Raw genomic sequence first — 22,432 nt, forward strand, 5'->3', positions numbered from 1 at the left:
ACAGACCGAACCTCTCATACAGAATCCATTTTCACAAGATAATTCCATGGCTATCTGTTTGTATGTGTTCATTTCACCACAGTATTTTTTATTATTAGGCCAACCATGTCTAATGTAATGTAAAACCTGAGATAGTAAGGTGTCATTAGACATGGCTAATTTCCATTCTTCCTGTGTAAACAAACCATCAGATGCAGAGACAAGATCTAAAGCACCCACTACACATTCTGTGTCTTGGTCGTCATTTGAATCTTTAGAGTGTGGTAAGGGTAGTCTGTATAACAATCTGCTCTAATATTTTTCCCACCTTGAACATACTTCACCTCAAGGTTATACTCTTGTAATTTGGATAGCAATCTTACAAGTCGGGCAGAGGCTTTACCGAGACCAGTACAACTCATTAAATACACTAGTGGTTTGTGATCGGTGTAAATCTCAAAATGGATTCCCCATATGTATGTTCTAAACTTTTGGCAGGCACAAGCCAGGGCTTCCCTCTCAATAGTGCTGTAGTTGCTTTCAGCATGAGAAAGTGTCCTGGAAGCGAATGCAACTGGATGTTCCTGGACGTTAAGCCATTGTCCAAACACCGCTCCTAGTCCTTTGAGACTAGCATCCACTGTGATAAATGACGTGGCAGTGGGGATGAAAGATTTCAATGTGGGTGCAGACAACACCACTTGTTTGATGTGCTCAAAGGAATCATCTGTTTGTCCCAAACATATTTGCTACCCTTCTTTAACAGTGATCTAAGGGGTTGTACTAATAAGGCAAAACCAGACACGAACCTCGAATAATACTCAGAGTCTAAGAAAGGAACGTAGTTCATCTTTGTTGGACGGAGGAGGAGCCTTCTTTATGGCTTCCAAATTACACATTTTGGGTTTGATGCCCTCAGCAGAAATAGAATGGCCAAGATAGTCCACACTTTCAACCAAGAATTTACATTTCTCAGTTTTGATAGTCAGGCCACAACTTTGAATTATGCTAAACACTTTATCTAAAACTTCTTAGTGCTTTTCAATGGTTTCAGTGTGTATTAAAATATCGTCCTGGAATGCACAAACATCTTTGATTTGACCAAGCAATGTATCCATAATTTTCTGAAATACGCTAGCAGCTGAAGCTAGGCCAAAAGGTAATCTGAGGAACTTAAAAGCTCCATAAGGGGTAATGAATGTAGTCAATTCCTGAGATTCTTCACTAGGGGGAATTTGATGGTAAGCTGAATGCAAGTCTATGGTAGAAAAGAATTTAGAATTTTCCAAAGTGGTTATAAGTTCTTGTATGTGGGGTAGAGGATGGCAATCTACCAGAATGTTCTTAAGTGATCTCAAATCAACACATAGCCTAAGGTCATCATTTTTATTTTTCGTAACCACAATAGGAGAAACCCACTCAGAGGCATTAGTAGGGGCAATTATATTGTCAGAAACTGATTTATCAAGCAAAGCTTTAAGTTGATCTCTGATAGATAAAGGAACAGGTCTAACTTTATGTGAAACAGGGATGGCTCCATCTTTGAGTCTAATGGTGTGTTCAAACCCCTTAACTGTACCCACTTTACTAGCAAAGATATCTGGGAACTTCAAAGTAAAGTGTTCAGGAACTCCCTTGTTGGGTGTGATATGTAAAACCGAATTACCATCACTGTGGAGAGGCCTCTGACTTAAGATAATGGGATTCTCTTGACCAGGGCATAATATAATTCCCAACAGTCCTAGGTCTTTCCACCCCACAATGTTTCTCCCTTTTACAGCTACATAATTTTTTGTATACACCGTTCTTCCTAAAATCTCCAAAGAAGCATGGAAAAATCCTAACAAATCAATGTCTTGATCCCCAAACGCTTTAGGTGCAATGTCCGCAGTTTCCAACTTTTGTTTACCTTCCCACAAATGAAAGAAAGTTTTATCACCTAAAATAGTAACTGGTGCTTCAGAATCAGCCATAACCAGCACTGCCTTAGAGTCTATTACAGCTTCACAAAATGGTCTCATGACATGTCCCATGTCACAATTTTTTACATTATCACTTGGAAGATTGACTGTGAGAATCATGTTGGAAAGACTGCCTGAACAATGGGCTAATTCGTCAGTCAGGCGTGTACACATTACTGATTCTCACCTTGTTCCCAGAATTAACATTAGAGCTCGCCTGTCTACAGACTGCCTGAAAGTGGCCTATTTTCTGACACTTCAAACATTTTTTTTCCAGTTGCAGGACAGGTAGGGTTGTTACCAATGTGATTATGGGAACCACAGCGGTAACAAAACCTAACTGTTTGAGAGAGAACTTTCTTTTATTTAAACGATCTTTCTTTAACATAATTTACTCCTAGTTCTTCACTTATCTATCCAACATTCATTTGTTCATTTGGCACACACACTGCTCCCTGTCCACTCACAACTCTAGAAGTAAGAATAGATCTCTCGATGGCCTTCGCTAAATCCACCACTTCAACTAAAGATGGGTTGCGACAAGCCAAAAGACGTTCTTGTATCTTCTTTGAATGGCAATGAAAAACAAATTGGTCTCTCAAATATGTATCTACTATGTTGCCAAAATCACACCTTGCTGCAAGCACCCGCAAATTGGCCAAGTATTCATCAACCGACTCGTCAGCAGATTGTCTGCCCATAGCAAAATTAAACCTCTCAAGCAGAACATTTGAGTCATCTGAATATTGTTTTTTGAGTCTCTCTTTTCCTTCAATGTAGACGTCCCAAATTATGTCCTCGCCCACGGGTGGCTGAATAGTTGGCAAGTTGTCAAACACACGTTGACCAGCAGTTCCAAGATGGTTAAAAAGAAGAGCCAGTTTTCTAACTGGTGAATATCTCATAGCATCTATCGCCGATAGATAATTTTCAAAAATTCTAAGCCACTCATTCCACTTTATTTCCGGCTCCCCAGCTTTTTGCAGGAAAGGAGGCAGTTGCACTACCAGTTGGCTCGTTGACATGTTTTTGGAAATAAGAGCGCTTAATTTGCAGAATAAAAATAAATAAATAAAATGTACGAACCTTCAAATGTATTTCATTCACATTAGAAAAATATATATGATTTATTTTTTAAACTACTTTTTATATTGTTATAAATGTTCCATTCGTTATAAATGTTCCATTCTCAATGTAAGTGGCACTTCCTAGTGTTAGTCTGTATAAGCTGCAACCAAATTTCTCAAAATCCGTAAACACGGAGCTGTCGGCCAAACAGACGTTTTAAATACAGGAAATACAGAAACAAAGCGTCCCTGGAGAATAGCGTGACTCCAAGATCTGGTTGCTGGGCAACTCAAGTGGCATAAAATGGGCGTGGCGCGCTCGCTCGCGTCTCACATTGAAAGTTTTGTTATGAATGAGTGCGCACGAGTGCACGCCGTCGTTGCTGAGCAACGCGGCTTAATTGCGCTCGCGTCCTTCCTCTTTCCTCTTTTGAAATGCGCTAGACTCGCGCACAGAATGCCACACGTGCCGAGATAAGAAAAACGCTCGAGCGCTATGCCGTTTTCTGTTCTCCAAAGAAGGCTCACCTTATCAAAACATGAAGCGGACGAGGCGAGCAAGACAACGTCGATGTCGAAATTTTCCCCTGAGTCAGGAACACAGGAAATCGCCGATGAGTACGCGTCCGGTAGGTCGGATCCAAACAGTCTACCCTACTCCTGGTACCAAAATGTAGTATGCAGAGGCAGAAATAGAAGCAAGAGATTCCACTCACACTCCAGTGTAAGTTATTTAGTTGAAGTTTATTAGTTGGATCCATGACAGACATCGACACCCTCACAGGTCCAGAGCCAGCCTCCGACTGCCTTCACACTAGGCTCCAGAACCCGAAGACACCGATGTCACAGGGAATTTAGAATTCAAATACTAAAGCAGAAAACGATAAGGAGCCATACAGGGAATGCGTGCAACATTGAACAAGTCCCACCACACTAATAAGTACACAGTTAAGCAATAAATACAAAAGTAGTCACATATTACACTAGTGCTTTCACAATCCTCTATGAGCACTGATTAAATCACCTTTAGCCACTTGCAGACATTTTATGACTAAATTCTCCAGATGCTGTGCTTCTTACATTGTTTCTATAATGTTCAGTAATCGTTGGTTCAATTGACAGTTGTCTGGGTCAAACATTTGAAAAAGTTTACCTATTTAACTTCATAAATTGGTATTTATTTTATGGCCCATGGATTAGGTTAAGCTTTGTGCTCGAGTGCCACCTACATACTCTTATGTTTGTCCTCAGTAGACCCTAATTTTAACATTTTATTCAGAAAGGTCTGTTTCAAGATTATTATTATTATTTTTTTTAGTGTACCCTGCAGTTATGTAAACACTTATTGGAAGGGGCCTTTCTTGAAATTACCTTCTCTTTTTGCTTCTTATCCAAATTTGGATGCCACAGCAACTGGGGGCATAGAATCGCCTACTCGCTTCTTTCCTTCACTTTCATCTTTTCTGACCTTACGGTATATAAATAGTATCTACATATAGCCCCTAAGTATTATTACCATTAACAAGACCTTCCACCAGAACAAAAATCCCTTGAGTGCTGCCCTCTTGAGGTTTTTCTGAAGCTCATTTGATTGTATGAGGAGCCTCTAGGGGGATTTTGCTTAGGTAGTTAAAAACAACTCGTTTTTTAATCTGAGTACATCCTGTCTCATTTTCTCCTGTTTGGTATGGTCTTAGCCTGCTATATAGCAATCCCTGCAGTGATCTTATGACTTTTTAAGTACTCTGAGAGGAAATATGCAGACCACTCCTTTTAAAGGGGAATTTACTTTAGAGGATTCATCTCCATGCAAAATAAGCTCTACAAATGCCCTCTGGCACAGGTGGCTTATGCTGATAATCTGTACCATCGAGTTGCATGGGAACCCTAAAAGGTAGCATGTAGAATACCTAAGTCAATCAAGGACCACCATCATCTTACCCTGATTGACTGCACCATAACAAGAGACAACGTTTCAACCAGCCTGCAAAGTAATTTGCGTACATTGCCAGTGGGGCGGAGGGGGGGTTGGTTTGACCCATGTCATATGTATGCTACTGATTTTACTAATATCCACAGATACGTACAGGGTTTTGATACCCATGTGTACTCTTTGGCAAGTTGTTCTGTTTGCTCTTTGGCAATCCTTACCTCCTCATCGTTTTCTGATCTGGCCCTGGAGGGTGGAAAGCGGGACATCACAACATGTAATTAGTGTACTGTACAGCATCAGCTTTTGCTGAACAACGGGAGTTTCAGACCATTTGGTTGCTGGATTGTCTAATGGGTGATGTCAGCCTTTCCAGATCAAGGTAGAACAGGGGGAACGCATCCACCTTTATCGTGCCACTGTTATCTTGGAAAGCTTAAAGCAGGACATAACCTGCTCATCTGGTTTCGTGTGTCGATCGTTCGTATGTGCCACAATAGCTGTAGCAGTGTACATGTTCATAAGAATCTGCAGGATCAAAGCCAGATTGTGAGGAATAGATTACATTGCTTCTTCGTAAACCATGTGTTTTCCAGGTTCCTCACTAAAGAGGAACATCATACGGTAAAATGAGCGGTATAGTTATGGAATTGAGTGAGCTGGTCACCTCTTTTGAATCTGACGTGAGATAAAACCAATACCTGCAGCATCCTCCGTGAGACTGCACAGTAATGAAAGCCAAAGCCCATGTAAACTTCGTATAATTGTATCAAAAAGTCTTAATTCATAGGTGGCTTCTCAGAATGAATGTCATTGACAATCTTTTTTTTTTTTCTTTTCTTTTCTTTTTTTTTTTTTAATGCTTTTCTCCACTGATTGTCTTGCCTCGGCCAACAGTCTAGGCCGACACACACCACCGGGAATTTCTTCTCGGCTTCCATTATAGCCCCATGGTCTGAATGGTGCAGCTTTCCAAAAAAGGGTACAGATTCTCTAGCAAAATCAAAGGGCTGGGAGTGAAAGTACCCTTACTTGGCAGAACAACCATTGACTTCTGTTGCCATGAGAGACTAATGGATGCACATCTAATTAAGACTTGACTGATTGGTGTTAACTGTGCCTGCATGTGAATATGTGCATTATATCCTAAGGCAATTTTTGTGATCTATTTCAGAATGATTGTGTGCGCAAATACCTATACCACTGTATCTGATTATGCACTTACTTTTTCTTTTTGTATCTAAATCAAGCTGTGGGAGAGCAAGCTAATGCAGTCCAAAGCTGTTGATGGCTTTCATAGTGAGGAGCAGCAACTTTTACTTCAGGCGCAACAGCAGCAGCAGCAACAGCAACACCAGCACCCACACCACCAACAGCATCACCTTCCGCAGCAGCACCACCAGCAACAGGCTGTGCAGCATCAGACTCAAACACAGCAGGTCCTCATGCCAACGTCCCACCAAGGTCAGACACCAGACTGCATTGGCAACGTAGCATTGCATGTGGAACAGTCGTATCACTTCAAAATTGGCTTTTCGCTTGTTTTGATATGATAAAGTAATAAACCAAGGTCCCCTTCAGAGTCTTTGTTTTATTTCACTCGCTACTTTTCTATAGCCTTAAAGCTAGAGTGACAACCTATTCAACTCTTAATTGTTTGCCAGCACAATGTTACATTTTTAACACTTAGTTTAAAAGCATGTTTTCAAGCCTGTACAACTAAATTGACCATAAATAATGCTACACCGTACACCTTGATAGACCTATAATATCAAGAGTTTTCAGTGCAGGTTCCAGTCGCCTATAATTCTGTTAACTGTGAAATGCCTGCTTCTCCCATTTGGCAACTCCAGCCTAAATACTGTTAGTGCAGTAATGCGTGAACTTTTATTTGAACACTCAAAGCAGATGCAAATATTGCTCTGAATAGTTGCTTTTAGTTACTCTGACCTTTTTTATGCTCTAGTGCCAAGATGAAATTCATTGAATGCCTGCAAACATTGGATGTCACCTAGGAATGCTTATTGTTTTATGTTCCTCCTACTGTGCTCTGCTCATGCGTTTTTAAGATTTTATTTTACTCATGCTTGCTTTTCTTACACCTTTTTAAGTATTATTTGGATTTGCATTTTCTGTCAGTATCCATTTCTGTGTGTGTTCTCCCGGTATTTGCCTTTTGACATCTCCCCCTGGCCAGACCAATATCATTTGCTTTCCAGGTGCTACAGGATAATCGGGACTTTATCCCCTGTGCTACTTACTGCTCCCATCATTCACCTAATAAAAACCCTTCGGTTCTGTAGACCGTAGTCGAGGTGACCAGTGTGATGACCCTTGGGAAGGAGCGACGCAAACTTCGATTTAGTTTGATTCCGCTAGCTTTAGGACATCTTTTTCAGGGAATTGCCTACTCAGGGATAATATGTCTGCCAAGTGATTCTTTTCAACCTCGATGTGGCTTCAGCCTTCAGTGTGGTCGGCTGCATCCCATTATGATGTTACTAGCGCTACTGAGTAAAATAATGCCTCCTTGCAAAATCACTAACTGGGATGGATAGGAATAACCACGTCCTTTATTTTTACTGTTTTGAAAGTGCACATAAAATCAAGACCTGATTGCAACATCCCGAATTCAATAAGTGTTCGTCTGATCAGCTGCACCCATTGTTCTCTATTTGCTGTGGTGAGAGGTTATGGGGCTATAACGTACTACTGGAAATAGTTACTTAGCTAGGTAACTGATGGCCTGCAACCAGGCGAGTGATTAGTAGGGACAGGAGGAGGACAACAGCTAAGCGGCTGTTATGAAGTTGCATATTGCATCGCAGCTGGCTGTGCTTGGTAGTTGTGACTGTTTCCAGTGGCAAGATACAGTGCAGTTAACTCGTGGTGTGCACAGGTCTTTAAGCAGCTGCTGAAAACCTGATATAGTTTACCCACTTACTTCGACATACACGAACCTTCTGATGGGAGCTATTATTCTGTTTTGTTTTGTCAGGGCTGGATTATAATTTCTGATCAGTCCAGAAGGGCGAGCATAAAGATGCTGATTAGGCGATCAGAGTACTGGGGCTACTGTTGCTGTTTTTGTGCAGTAAAATCATCCAGGTTCCATGCAGTTGCGAGTCAAATGGGGCATCAGGGGCATCGCTTCAGGTGGGGCGTTTGGGGTGTTACACGCCCCAAATAAATTAATTCTTGGCTTGGTAGTTTGGTCCGGGGGCAGGAGTTGGATTTGCTATCTGTTGTTTATTTTTTTCTTGCTGTGAGATAAGATTGGAAGACAAAACTATGACCTTTATATAAACTGGAGAGGGGGACAGATGCAGAGATACCCATCTCGTGTCTGAATATCAAAATATAGTTTCAGATAACATGGAATCAACGCTGATTTCCCAGCTTGTTCGAATTGTATGATCAAGGGCAAAAATGGATTTCATATAACATCCTTTTTTCTTTCACATGAGCACCCCTTTAAATACCTTAGTTCAGAATGTGCGTCGTACAATCAACTCTTATATGTGGTGTAATAAGACTGTAATATTCCTCCATCTATAATAAGAATCTAGGTCACTTTTACAGCTTACATGACTACTGACGGGCCTCTCATTTCACGTTAAAGAAATATATTTGTTTGAATTTTGAAGAGATTGAATCAAATAGCATTACATTGTTAATTGCACAATATACATGCCAATTAATTTGCCCGCGAGCCCTCCTTCTCTCTGGCTTACATCATGGGGCCGTCAGTCAGTTGCTAAAATGATTTGTAAAAGGCAAGAAACGTGGAGCCCGGCCCACATGCATAATTTGACAACCCCACCATCAAGGGTTCTTGTAGAAGAGTCAGAGAGAAGAGTACGTGTAGTGATTCCACGTTTAGAATTGATCGATTTACCAAAAAAAGTAGTTAATCTGCCCCTAAAGAATGGGTGCACATGTAATACTTTTTCAAAAGTCACAAACATTGTATGTAGAAGGTTTGGCAAGCTGCGTGAGTCTCAACTTTACAGGCATAATACTGGAAATTAACCACCCAAAAGGTGATGGAATAAATGCTGGCAATTGCTCAGGGTAGCATTTCAACACATTTTCTGCCCACTGTGCCAATCGAGATAGACACCCACCTAACAAATTCCTCATGGAAAGTCAATCCTAAACCTTGGACATCTAGCCCCTGCACCTGACAGCCACTGTTCTGTTTAGTTGGGAAATCTGAGATTCACACCTCTCAAACCCCAGTGACATAGGGCCAGATGTAGGAAAAAGCCAAATTGCGACTTGCAATTTGCTAGTCCGTGCGACTCGCAAATTGCAACTCGCAATTTGGTATGCAGAAAGGTGTCTCAGACACCTTCTGCAACAAGCAATGGGGGTCGCAGAGACCCACCTCATTAATATTAATGAGGTGTATCGCATTTTGCGACCCCATTGCGAGTATGGGCACTCACGGGGATGGTGGCCTGCTGGAGTCAGCAGACTACCATGTCCGTGACTGCTTTTTAATAAAGCAGTTTTTTTTTCTATCTGCAGCCCGTTTTCCTTAAAGGAAAACGAGCTGCACTTAGAAAAAAAACTGAAACCTTTTGTTTCGGTATTTTTCAGAGCAGGCAGTGGTCCATAGGACCACTACCTGCTCCGAAAAATTATTTTTGTGTCCATTCTCAAAGGGGGAAGGGGTCCCATGGGGACCCCTTCCCATTTGAGACTGGGTTACCATCCACTTCAAGTGGATGGTAACTGCGATTCCATTTGCGACCGCTTTCGCGGTCGCAAATGGAATTGCATCGCATTGCGAGTCGCAAATAGGAAGGGAACACCCCTTCCTATTTGCGAGTCGGAAATGCATTTTGCGAGTCGGATCCGACTCGCAAAATGCATTTCTGCATAGCAAAGAGGCTTTTGCGCCTCGCAAACAGCGTTTTTCGCTGTTTGTGAGGCGCAAACCCTTTGCTACATTTGGCCCTAAGATACAGCCTTTGCTGTCATGAGGTTTGGCCAAAATCTCGTGTGCCTTTTTTTTGGCTACAACAATGTGGTAAACATTGGGCTGAAAAAAACCTAGCCGCGATAATCAGTTCATTTCGTCCACCTCACACAAGAGGTATAAAAACTAAATAAAAATAAACAACATTTATTCAAATAAATTCTGCACTTGGTTGAAACCAAGCAGACGAAGATGTAGAAACTCAGAAGGCTCTCATTACAGGATTTGCCTCGGATATAGTAGTTGTGACACTGAAGGTTTTCTGACAGTCAATGAACAAACTTCTTAAACAATGAAAACATTCTTTTGACTTGAGATCTAAAGCACACAAACTTGCTTAAACTCAGTTGTAGTTACATTGCTTCCCAGAAATGAGTTGCTTAGCCTGGCTGATCAGTTCAAAGCGTCAGTTTTGTACTACAAAGCTAATTTGGCCTGAAAATGTAAGTCTTCAGGTAGATCACAGCAAACCTAGCAACCCCACCCTGACCTTAACCCTTAAAATAAAAACATAATGGCTTTGAAGATCTGAGTGGAAAGGCATGATGTTTGATTTAGTTCAATAACCGTTACCATCAGAAAGAAATAGTTTTCATCTCTTTTATTATATATTATCATTTGTTCCTAGCCTGTAAGGTCATTAGCAGTTTTTTCCCCTCAAAACTCTAGCCATTTTTACTATCGAGTGATACTTAGTTACAGCAGAAAGTTATAAACTTTCCCATGGCTACTGGCCTATTAAATAGAGTGCATGTGAGATTTTTAAGAAGGCCCAGTTTTTTCCGCCCCTCAGTTATCAGTCAATTTAATGAGAATTAGAAGATCACTTTTGGAATAGTCCCGATTAGTGCATTGCTGAATTAAAGCCAGGGCTCTAATGCTGTTGGCTCGGTCGACAAGATTTCTGTCAAAATATTAGTCTTATTGAAGGGCAGTATCTTGGTTGCTTTCTCAACCACTACTGTAAAGGAGGCACTTAATTTTGCTGGTGGCCCATGTGGTATGTCAAGCTCTTTCAGGCCATTTTGCTAATCTAGGAATAAGGTATAATCTAAGTAATGAAAGAGTGGCATGCCATCCCCTCCTCGTCATCAGTATTGTGGGGGCCCCTTGTTCTGGCACATAAACCGAGCCTTTGCTGATATTAACATCATTTAGAAGCATCAGATTCGTCAGGATGCATGAAAACTGGTTGAGCTTTTGTAATTAAACTACATAAACTTGTTTGAGTTTAGGTGTAAATCTCATCCTGAGCAGACGTGGATGTCTGCACCATGTTAACCACCAGTGACCTGGACTAGGCCTAAAAAATCCTTATTGCCCCAGGCTGGACAAGGATGGTGTGGTACATGGGACTCCTTAGCATTAGCATGTGTCCTGTGATCAGGCTACCACTTAGGGAGGACATCCTGTCTCAGCAACAGGTCAGCGCCCTTCACCTGACGTTCCATAACTTACACCTCCATGCGTCGAAATTGATAGACAGCACTTGTGAGTGTATTTGATTTGCCGACTGAAGTGGTAGATGTTCTCCATGCCCCTCCAAGGAATGCGTCTATGCTGAATGTTAGGCCAAGTTTGTTACCTTGCGTGGTACCAGGGGTACTGACTCCTTTGAAGGGAAGCTGTTGGATGTAATTTTTATTGTTTTGTCTCTAGCCCAGCAGCATCTTCCAGTGGGCAGTGAAAGGTTATCTTTCAGACTTTCTTCATTTGCCAGACCCACCACTCTTTGTTTAAATCACTCATTGAGATGTGGTTTATTAAAGGTTTGATACACATCTCAACCCGCCTCCTCTCAACTATTTGTGATGCCGCAGTGGGTCCTGGTCTTGACATTCCTCATATATAAATGCCCTTTGAGCCTATGCATTTATATTCGCTGCACCTTCTGACTCGGACAGCAGTCTTCCTCATTGCGATCGCACCAGCTAGTTGCATGAGTGAACTTCAGGCACTTTCACTGCATCAGTCCTACGCCACCACCTTTCCAAACAAATTGGTGCTGAATACCAAGGCCCCTTCTAACTAAGGGTTTTTGCTACCTTCCCTGTTTAGGTAATCCTTCACTCTACCAGGAGTCTTTGCTTCACCCCTCAAATTGGTGGGATCCCATAGGTCTTTTTTGTTTGACCAGCTCATTGGTTCCTTTCTTACGCTAGAATCTTTAACACAAAAATAAACCTGTTCAAATGTATTCTTCAATCACTAATTAAACTTTAGTGTCTACCTCAAGGAGTTATCCAACGGTGTGAGAGCCCTTTTTTTTTTAAGCTCAAGATCTTGATCTAAAATACTCCCTTTCCTGGCATGCAGCTTTGACACTAACATGGCTCACTGTCAAACACTGAATACAGGAACCCTGTGTGCAGATTAGTTGTTTGCTTTTAACTTTAACCAACGGCAATGTTGTAATTTCTGTGTGAAAAGGCCTATAACCAACCTGGAAGTATCCATGCAATCACTTATCAATCCTTTTAGACAGTGGTACTTTTCCAGTGGTACATTCACGTAATTTTGCTATGGACTATATGTGCAGTGAAAATTAGTATCATTTACAGTTGTCTCTGTAGTAATTTAATGGGTGAGAAGTTAGTGGCTGTTAACAAAACATTTGCCGAATTTTTCACACCATAATATATTTTCATATTTACTTGGCTTGGATTCTGGAATGCAGTTTTCTGTTTTTTTCTTAGTCCGATGAGCGCACTCAAGCTCTTTCCTTTAGAAGCACTCAGATCCAATAGTTTAGGGCTGTAGCCAACAACCATAGGCCAAATACCAATAAAAATACCCAGGAACCAATGCCAGAATGGGACCTTAAATATCATGACTGAAAACCATAGAGCAGTTTCTTGCATTAAAGTAAGTATTTCTTTGCCACTGGGAATTGTTCACTCATAAATCTTTTCCCGTAGTAGGGATGTGCAAGTATCTTTCATAAAGGGTACATTGCAAAAAAAAGAGTATGAGGCTAGAAAACAATTGTGGTTTCCTGACTGTGTTCTGTGAATTTGAAAGATGAACCTTCTGTATCCCATTTTCTAACATCTGCCCATGTTATTGTGCCCCAGCCAGCATTTTGATTAATTTCAGTGAATGTGGTTTTACAACAACAGTTGCGCTGGGCTCGATCTTCAATCCTAGAAAAACACACACAAACACCCAGGTTGCATTGAGTGAGATGCAAACGGCCATCAATAGGTGTCTACCTGCTTCAGAAAAGATCTGCAAGACACTGTAGTTTTTCTAAGTGCTGCTAGTCGCACTGGTTAGGGCACAGTGTATTTTATTACAGTCTAACAATACATGTTAATTCTATTTTGCCACTAAGGTAGTCATTCAAAATTTGCTTACTCTGCATAAATCATTTCTTCTCTTGGCTTAGTATACATGAGTAGTTGTAGTTGAGACCTAGTTCCTGTAGGAAAAGCGTTTTTTGTTTTGCCAATATTTTTTTTTTTTTTCCCCAAAAGTCTGCAGCTCAGGCTGTACCACAGGTTCTATCCCCTAAGTGAAACAAATAATCAAGTGATCAACTGGATTAAAAAAAAAGTAAAGATAGCAAATGATTTAAGTGTTTTGTCGCTATTTAAGAACTCAAAATATGTCTTCATTTTAGTTTTTTGCAGCACTAACCATAATTTCTATTGAAATAGACCCTCATTTTTAAGTCGAGCGCGCAATCGATTTGGCCTGTTGTAAGAAATATAGTGGGCTTTAAACAATGCCCACCACTTTCACTGGTTCGTGGGCTTGCCTTTCAAAAAAACCTTGATGTCATTGGTAATTGCTTTACGTTTGTCCAGCCTTGAGACTGTTTTTGTCGTGCCTTGCAGACTGCCCCTCTTACATGGATTGATCGATTGCGATATACTTCAGCATGGGCAAACTATTTTTATTTCTTATTTTTTGTGTCTACTTCGTGCTCCCTGGCAGCCGTAGTGCTCACAGCGCACAACAGCAGGAACTTGATCAGTGGTATAAGAGTGCCAGTCATATTGTTCACAGTTACCCAATCTGAGTAATTTCTTGTGGTTCTCTCCTTAAAGCACTTGAAATTGGTAAATGATTTACGTAAAACAGAAATTCCCAAAGCAAAAGTGGCTCCCCTAGCACAGCGGGAGAGCCGATACTACACTATTCACTGCACTTGGGAAACTTTCCCGATAATGCTTTGCAGGGCATTACTTTTACAAAACCTTTTAGCTCATAACTCACCATGTGGTGGTCCTACAACAATGGGACCACCACCAAAACGTTCAGCACAATGCACTCTCTCTGTCTAGGTCATCCCTGGGTCCCCACACTAAGCTAGTGGGGACCCAAAAATAACCTCTCCCACAATTTAGTGTATTTTAAGCATTCTTATGGCTGTAACTTTAGTTTTACAGCGGGAAATAGCTTAGGTTTTAAGGGGCTTATTTGTAATATCTTTGCTATAGGTCTGCCACCCCTTAAAATATGCCCTCTGCCCTCTAGGGGTTAAATGCATGGTTACTCTGCATTATGTATTGCCATTTTATTTTCTGTATTTATTGCCATTTTATTTTTGTGTGGGTATGCCCGCTAGGGGTTAACTATATAGTTACGTGACTATGCTTATTACAAATGCTATTTTCGTTGTGGTGTCCTCTAGGGGCTATTTTAAGCATTACAGTCATATCAACATAATTAAATATTCATGGCATACAAATGTTCCCCATTATGCTTTGCAGGATGTTACTTTTACAAAACATTTTTGTGGTGTGCTAGGACAATGGGGCCACCTTTAAAACATTGACCACAATCTTTGTCTACATCATCTCCGGGCCCTTACAATAGGTTAGTGAGGACTCCAAAATAATATCCCCTTCCACCATTCAGTGTCTTTTAAGCTTTCTCATACAACTTTTGTTTTACAGCTGGGAGAAGTTTTGTTTTAAGGGCATTGTTTGTAATATTTCAGTAGGCCTGTTAGCTCTAAAAACGCCTGCTAGGGGCTAAGTATATGGTTACACTGCATTACTTCCTCCTGTTTTTCCATGGGGTTTTGCTCTATAGGGGCTAACAATATGGTTACATGTCCATGTGTCTAACAAATGATATTTTTGTTATGGTGTCCTCTAAGGGCTATTTTGAGCATTACAGTCTAATGCCAAACGTTTATTTCTGATAAAGATTTAAATGATAATTGTATATGTTTTAATCTCTCCTTATTACATTCATGACCACAATTCAGGCCAATTTATCATCCTTATTACACTATGACTGTTTGAACACTCTTTATGTTTGGGTGACCTTTCTAGTTTTTCTCCTCTGTAGTTTTTTTTTTTTTTTGTGGGGATGGGGGGGAATTGTGTTAGCCAGCCAGCAACTCTCATGGTGGGGTGGTGAAAGTGGTATTCTATTGGAATTAGCATGGCAGATTTAAGTTAGGATGCTAATTGCAACATTTTCATTTTTTGTTGCAGATAGAGGAAGAAGGTAACTAGAAGTGCTTTGGTTATACACAGGTCCACTGGAATTATGTGACAGGAAAAGACTAAATTATGAGGCAGGGTTGACCAATTTATGTGGCAAGATGGATCCAGTTATGAATTTACAATGCCAGTAGCTCGAACTCGAGCATATGCAAGACCTATTGCATTGCAAATGCTCGTTATAATTTCTAAAGAGAATGCTTTCACTATTAGTTTTTTGGTTACATCAAGATGATGGCAGATGGGCCATACTTTTGTAATAAATATAAAATGTTAGAAATCTAGTTGTTCATTATACTACTGTGGGGAGGAAGAGGTCAGGAACACACTCAGATAATTGAGGGCATGGAGAAAGGTGAGAAGCAACAAGTTGACCATGCTGGGTAGCCAGAGGGTCAGCGGCAGTGCAGTGGACCATGGAGGGTAGGGGAAAAGAGGGCAGGGGCAGCAAACTAACAGTGTGGGACAGGCAAGAGTCTGTGGCAGTCCAACAGACCATTGAAGTCAGAAGGAAGAGGCAGTGGCAGTAAAAATGACTTGGCAACACACCCCCTTCAGGCAGGAGATTTCCCATGTTTGTAAGCCCAAAAGGACTTTATTTTATCTGCCTCCTGCCTAAAAATTGCCTCTTTTCAATGTAAGACAGTGGGGAAAATTTAAATACCCAGGTTTTTTTTCTTCTCCAAAATCTCCCTCTTACCAAGTTCAAAGTATTGGTAAGCATGGTACATTGGATCGTGGGGAGCAGGAAGAAATGGGGTAGGGACATGGAGTCAGATAACGGAGGGCAGGAGGGAGAAGGACAGGGCCCCCAAGCTGACCTTACAGGGAAAGCGTCAGGGATGCAGCAGCACAATACACCGTACAGGGCCAGCGAGACAGCAGTTCAGCACAACAGACCATGGAAAGCAATAGGAAGGGGACAGGGCCATGCACATAGGCAACAGAGAGGAAAGGGGCAAGGGCAACAAGCTGACTGTACTGTACTGGACAGATAGGAGGGAAAGTGCAGCATAACGATCCACGTAGGGTAGGAGGGAGGGGGCTGGTGCATCATTTTGGAAAACAAATGGTAGGGAGGAGGTGGATGGGGCAGCAAGCTAAAGGGCAGGTAGGAAGGGAACTGGCAGAACAGCCGCCACACAGGGCTGTAATATTTGGACAGTGGATGGCAAGGGGGGGAGGGAGGGCAAGAGCAGCAAGCTTGGGTGGAGCAGCACAATGCTAGGCCAGACCCTGTGTCCAACCCCCCTCTCCCCCCCCCCCCCCCCCCCCCACTGTACATTGCAATGGGAATCTTATTTAATACTTAAAAAAAAAAAAAAAATTCACTGAAAGAAACAAGGCTACAGGGATTGTATAATTATGAAATAGAATTAAAAAAAAATACAAAAATCTAAGATTCATTAAAAAAAACAAAGATTACAGGGACGTTATAGTTGGGTACAGATTTTACACCCAAAACCATAGAAATTCAGCTGTTATAGTTAGTAATTCCAAGTTACTAGAACCCTGCCCTAAGGCAACTGTAATTTGCACTCTCCCAATGCCAGCTACTTATCCCAAATAGTACATCACTCATGACATCTTGGCGAGGGTGCGAGTTATAGTTACCTAACTATAAAGTTACTAACTTTAGTTTTTTTTTAGTAAATAAATAATCTAGCAGAGACCGGGGTGAGTGTTTAGGTACAAAACCCTTGTTTCCATTTTGAAGAAACTTCTTACTCTATGAAGATAAAACATAAAAATCAGCTTTTGTGCTCCATAATTAACATCTCTTTTCACATTTTATTGCCACTATTTGAACCATAGAATGCTTCACTAAAACATAAAGTTTGCACTGTAGCATTAAGACAGGCAGATATGAGCTAAGTAATGCAAATTACATGTCTGTTGTACTTATCTATATTTTGGATCCTGCAAATGGTGCATTCCGCCAAGTAAGTTGGCCCATCAGTGTTGCCCTTACAGTGGGGCACAGTACAATATGATAGATTTTTCAAATAAAGTAGGTTGAAAAGCAATTAAACCAAAAACTCAGAGTACTAGGTTTCAATGTGTAATTTATTTTTATTAAATTAAATCTATTTTAATTGAAGGCTGGGTGGAGAGTTTATCCTTAGTGGAAACCGCAGCATTAACCGTGAGATCAGGAGTGTTAAGCGAAGGAGAGATCATTAAAGACCTCTGTTCCCCCTTTTGAATTGTGTAACACTGAAATTAAATGACCCTTTATAGGTCATACGAGGAACTTGAGCGACTACCCCTCATACAGCATCCTTCCAATGAAAAAAAACTGTCAGTTACTACTCTAGTCATTCCACAATAGTCATAATCTTTTGCTTATGTGTTCTATGAACTAGAAGATCTGTGTGCCTTGAATTTTTTTTTTTTTTTTTTCGTTCAACCGGGTGGTCGAAGTCTGCATCATTCATATATACATATATATAGAGAGAGATAATTGAAGGTAGTTATAGTTATGACCATGTTTCCATAGAAAGAGTGTTTTCTGACTTGCCTAAATCTTTGTCACAGTTTGCTGAATCTTCACAACATTTCCCCAAAAAAGTGGCACAGTGATTCTTGGTGCATACAGGAAGTTTTGGGGTGATCTGTCTAGCAGGGCAGAGAATAAGGGGTCTCAAAGTTGTTTCCCATGTCAATTCCCATAGGACCTGCCAACATATCTACAGCCTGAACCACTGGATGGAATCGCACCAAATTTGGCAGAAAGCTAGGGGTTATTACGCAGATTGTGCTCCTTGTTGTTTGGTGTAAATCCGTTCAGTAGTTTAGGAGTTAATTAAGGGCAAATACATTTGTATATCTCTGGCCACAGATACTTTGTGAAATCCACGAATTTTCACAAATGCGCATGTGAAAAGAAGTGTTGCAGTTGGCTGACCGCCACATGACTAGAAAGCAGCGACCGCCATTTTTTTCACGGGGCACGGTTCCAGGGGGGAACATTCCAATTAAAAGTAGCAGAAGGGTGAAGGTACCCTGACCCCAGGGGTGTGAGATAGGTATGTTGTAGGGGCAAATTATAGGCTTAATATAATTTTGTCACAGCATGCACATTTTCTCTAATTTCTACATATTATTTGCAAAATATTAGCGATTATGGAAAATTTTGAAAACACCCCAAACTCATTCATACACTAACTCATTCATTCATGCACTTAGATGCTCAAGGGCCCACTCTCACACCCAGACACTCATGCACCCACTCTGACTCCCACATCCACTTTCAAACCCATTCGGCCACTCATGCATCCACTGACAGACATGTCCTGTGGCCAACCTGCGCTGCGCACGGCCAAAGGCACAGGATTGGGTGGTTATAAGGGCATGGCTGCAAGGCCAGGCCTTGCGACCAAACCCCCCTGCGTAAGGCCTTTGGCCATGCGCAGCAGGGGTTGGAATAATATATAGTAATACAAGTACTTAAATAAAATTACTTTACATTAAAAAAAAAAAAAAAGACATTCACTGACAACACCAAAGGTTCCAGGGACGTTATAGTTTAGTTCTGAATTTATTCTCACAAAACCATAGACATTGAACAGAGTTCTTTCAAGTAACTACAACTCGTGCCCTAAGGTAACTATAACGCTCGCCTTCGCCATACATAGCTAATTACTCCACATATTGTGTCACTGAGATCTTGAATGGCATCTTTGATACCACTGCAACGTTTGAAATAACACTGATATAAAAAATATTGGCAAGGGTGTGAATTAGCTACCTTATGGCGCAAGTTATAGTTACTTGAAACAACTCAAACTGCTGAATTTCTATGGTTTTGTACAAGTAAATTCAAAACCTAACTAACATTCCTCCTTTTTTTTTTTTTGTTTTTCTTCTTCTAATGAAAATATAATATATTCAATATCTGGTCATTTGGGTTTAAGCAGTTGATGATGCTAAGCTGGGCTCTGGGGCCATCTGACCATTACATTAAAGATCACACAATAGAGTGATGGCGACAGTCGAAATGCATTTCCTCTCTGACAGCTGCTGTGAATACAAAGAGGACGTAACTACCCTTCACATATCCAAGGCACCAAGGAGACATTCAAGGGCAACACTGCCTTCCATGGTTACAAGGAAAACTGAGCTGCTGTAGTTCTTTCTGAATACCCATTCTTTTTTGAAGGACAATTGATATATAGCAGCTTTTAATTTTTAAAAATTGTGGTTGTCGGTAGTAACCACAAACTGCGTTTTTTAGAGTGCCTCATCTGACAACTCGTGATACAATGAATTGTAGCTGTATAGTGTGATGTTGTACATTTTTCTTTTGTTTGAATAACTATTTAACCCCAATTGTTTAATGTAATTACCAAAAACGCAGCTGGCACTCAACTGGCAGAAAGGTAAAAAAAAAAAAAAAAATCCTGTCTTTTTGTTTCATTTCTATTGAAGTGGGCCGGCAGTACTACAGCTCAGGAGACCAGACTTCAAACCACCCTTTCGATGGTGGGAAGGTCCAGGCACGTTATGGAGGAGGTGTGTTCACGCACCAGGGTAGGGCAAATCAGTAGACCCCCTAGGTGATTTGATTGCTCCGCCGAGCTTGGTCTCTGCTTGGCTGGCCCTCTTTAAATGAGGATTTGTGTTGTCCTAGAATAGGGGTTTAAATAGAAAATTGCGGTGGTGATGATGGCAGACTTATTGTGAGAGTCGTCTAAAAGATCACATACGGATTTGAAAATTGATTTTTATCTTCTTTCTGCGATGATTTGCATGTTTCACTCTAAAAGCACACTTAAATCTTAATTATGGCAAAACATTCATTATATGAAGTATATTTGTATCTGATCTTTTAAGCACAACTTCGCATGGTGGAGGGGTGGAGATGGAGAGCAATGTTTATGTAGTTTCAAAGCCTATTAAAAAAAAAAAAATCCCCTTATTCCAGAGTAACGTCCAAATTGGATCCAAAGCAAACGTTCTCACTCTCCTCTCCCCCTTTCTTCTCTCTGCAAGTGATTTAAACTGTTGACTGTATGTCAGGCTTTTGTTGAAAATAACAGCTTGCTTATTTGCATTTACAGTACCTCAACAGCAGGTTATAATGCAAGACTCGAAACTGATCCAGCACATGAATTCATCTGGCATGGTAAGAAATGTTGCTACCCGTTTATACTAGTAATACTATTGTTTGATTTGTGGGAAAGAGCTTCTTTAGAGGCACTTGTGTGGAAAGACTGGAAAATGTTTCCCATTTGCATCTCACTTGTATATTTTATTGGGTAATTCAGTAGTACAGGATAGCACAGCCAAACGGAAGCTCTTTTCTTACTCGTGGAAACTTCCAAATGGGTGTGTTAAGCATCAAAATGGGCCCATTCTGTAACTTTGTAGTGGTTAAAATGGTAGGATCACTATCCACTGCACTCTTGCCATGTACCACTGTAATCTACGATGCTGCTTTGTATGCAGCTGCATTCTATGCCAATGCACTTTACTTTACCATACTCCAACACTACGCCAGTGCACACTACTCTGCCACTCCACTACATTTTGCCACTCTACTCTGCACCACTGTAATCGTCGTCCCTCTGCTCAACACCTCTGTGCCACTGCACTCTACGACTCTCCCCTGCATTCTATACCAATGCACTCTGTGCCACTCCAGTCTGCATCTCTCCACGCCACTGCAATTTATGCCACTCTACATGACTCTACACTATGCAACTCCACTCTACAACACTACTCCACACTTCCCTATTCCACTCTACGACAATCCACACCAATCTCCTCTACGCCACTAACTTTTGGCCATGCTAAACAGCCACGCTTGTGAATAACATGGATAAAACATATTGGCAAACCCAATAACTCCTGTATAGGGGAGACCTATTGGCTTTGCCAATACTTGTTGATAATTGGGTTTCATTCTGAATGTCTGTTGGATAAAAGTGCTTCATTGTAAAGGCTACATCTGTATGGTCAGCACTTCCTTACACAGTGTCATTCTTTTTCCAGTCAGATACTATCTTTAAATTATGAAAGCTAAAGTAGTTTACTATTTGCATGAGTTGAATTCCTGCGCATAACTGTGATTCAAAAGCCCTATAGATTTGATAATGACCAAAAGACCTGCCCATTACTGTTATTAAATGTGGGTCCCACAATATTGATAAGTGTTGAAAGGTAATCTGCTAAAGCTAGTAAGATATTAAATTAATTACTACAAGTTGACCAGATCAGAGGATGAATGTATTGGGTATGGGTCACTAGGGAGTGGAAATTGTGTGTCTCGTTGGATATGGAGAAGGCATTTGATAGGCAGCACTTTAGTGTGGGAATTTTGTGTGTTTAGATGCTGAAGGATTTGCTCAAGTTAACTAATACCATGTCGTTTTCTGACCTGCTGTGAGGTAGTTTGACAGTATTGCCATAGGCAATTGTCAAACCAGCTTGCTGCATGCGAACGGTAGCTAGTTCACAGTGAAACACCACAATAGCAACACTCTAAAATAATTTTAGTATAGGGTCTTAAGTAAATTATCAAATTACGAGTTGAACTGAGCTGAAATAAAGGTTCTGTCCTATAACCACTCGACAGATAAAAGTTGTGAAACCTCTTAAGTTATGCACTCACTTAGTATATTTCTAAATTCTGGGTTGTAAGTATCCACTTTGGACCAACAGAAGGAAAAATTAGAAGTAACTCTCTTAGGATAAAACAAACACATCTTGTTACTCAAATATGGCATGAGAAAAAGTGTCTTTCCAAATAAACTCTCTTCATTTACTGAAGCCACGCCTAAGCCTGATGAATTGGAATTTCATGCAGGATGTGGGTTGCCTATCGAAGCTGATCCTATAGTTCTTTTGGCTCAAATTCCAAAGCTTGAGAAAAAGCCCCGCATTTTTATGGAGGACAGACTGTTGAAAAACATGACCACACTATTCAGACTGGTACGTGCTGCTGTATTTGACAAAGCAAAATCTGGCAGCATTAAAGCACCTCGTTTTTCTAAAGTTAAGGTATTAAGTTTTGGTTAATGATGTGGTGAAACCTTGGGCAA

At 40.8% G+C, this 22,432-nt stretch overlaps 1 protein-coding gene across 5 annotated transcripts in view; it reads left to right on the top strand.

Moving 5' to 3' along the window:
• Nucleotides 1-22,432, top strand: part of GTF2A1 (general transcription factor IIA subunit 1) — a 167,957-nt gene that overhangs the window by 15,066 nt on the left and 130,459 nt on the right. For 2 of the 5 annotated variants that reach the window (XM_069208358.1, XM_069208362.1), the window contains exons 3-5: nucleotides 6,188-6,401; nucleotides 19,818-19,919; nucleotides 20,450-20,514. In XM_069208358.1, the coding sequence (XP_069064459.1) occupies nucleotides 6,188-6,401; nucleotides 19,818-19,919; nucleotides 20,450-20,514 (381 nt within the window). The remainder of the gene's footprint in view (nucleotides 1-6,187; nucleotides 6,402-19,817; nucleotides 19,920-20,449; nucleotides 20,515-22,432) is intronic. The other 3 variants (XM_069208361.1, XM_069208360.1, XM_069208359.1) reach the window with 2 other exon arrangements.

The sequence above is a fragment of the Pleurodeles waltl genome, chromosome 9, assembly GCF_031143425.1.
Source record: "Pleurodeles waltl isolate 20211129_DDA chromosome 9, aPleWal1.hap1.20221129, whole genome shotgun sequence".
NCBI lineage: Eukaryota > Metazoa > Chordata > Amphibia > Caudata > Salamandridae > Pleurodeles > Pleurodeles waltl.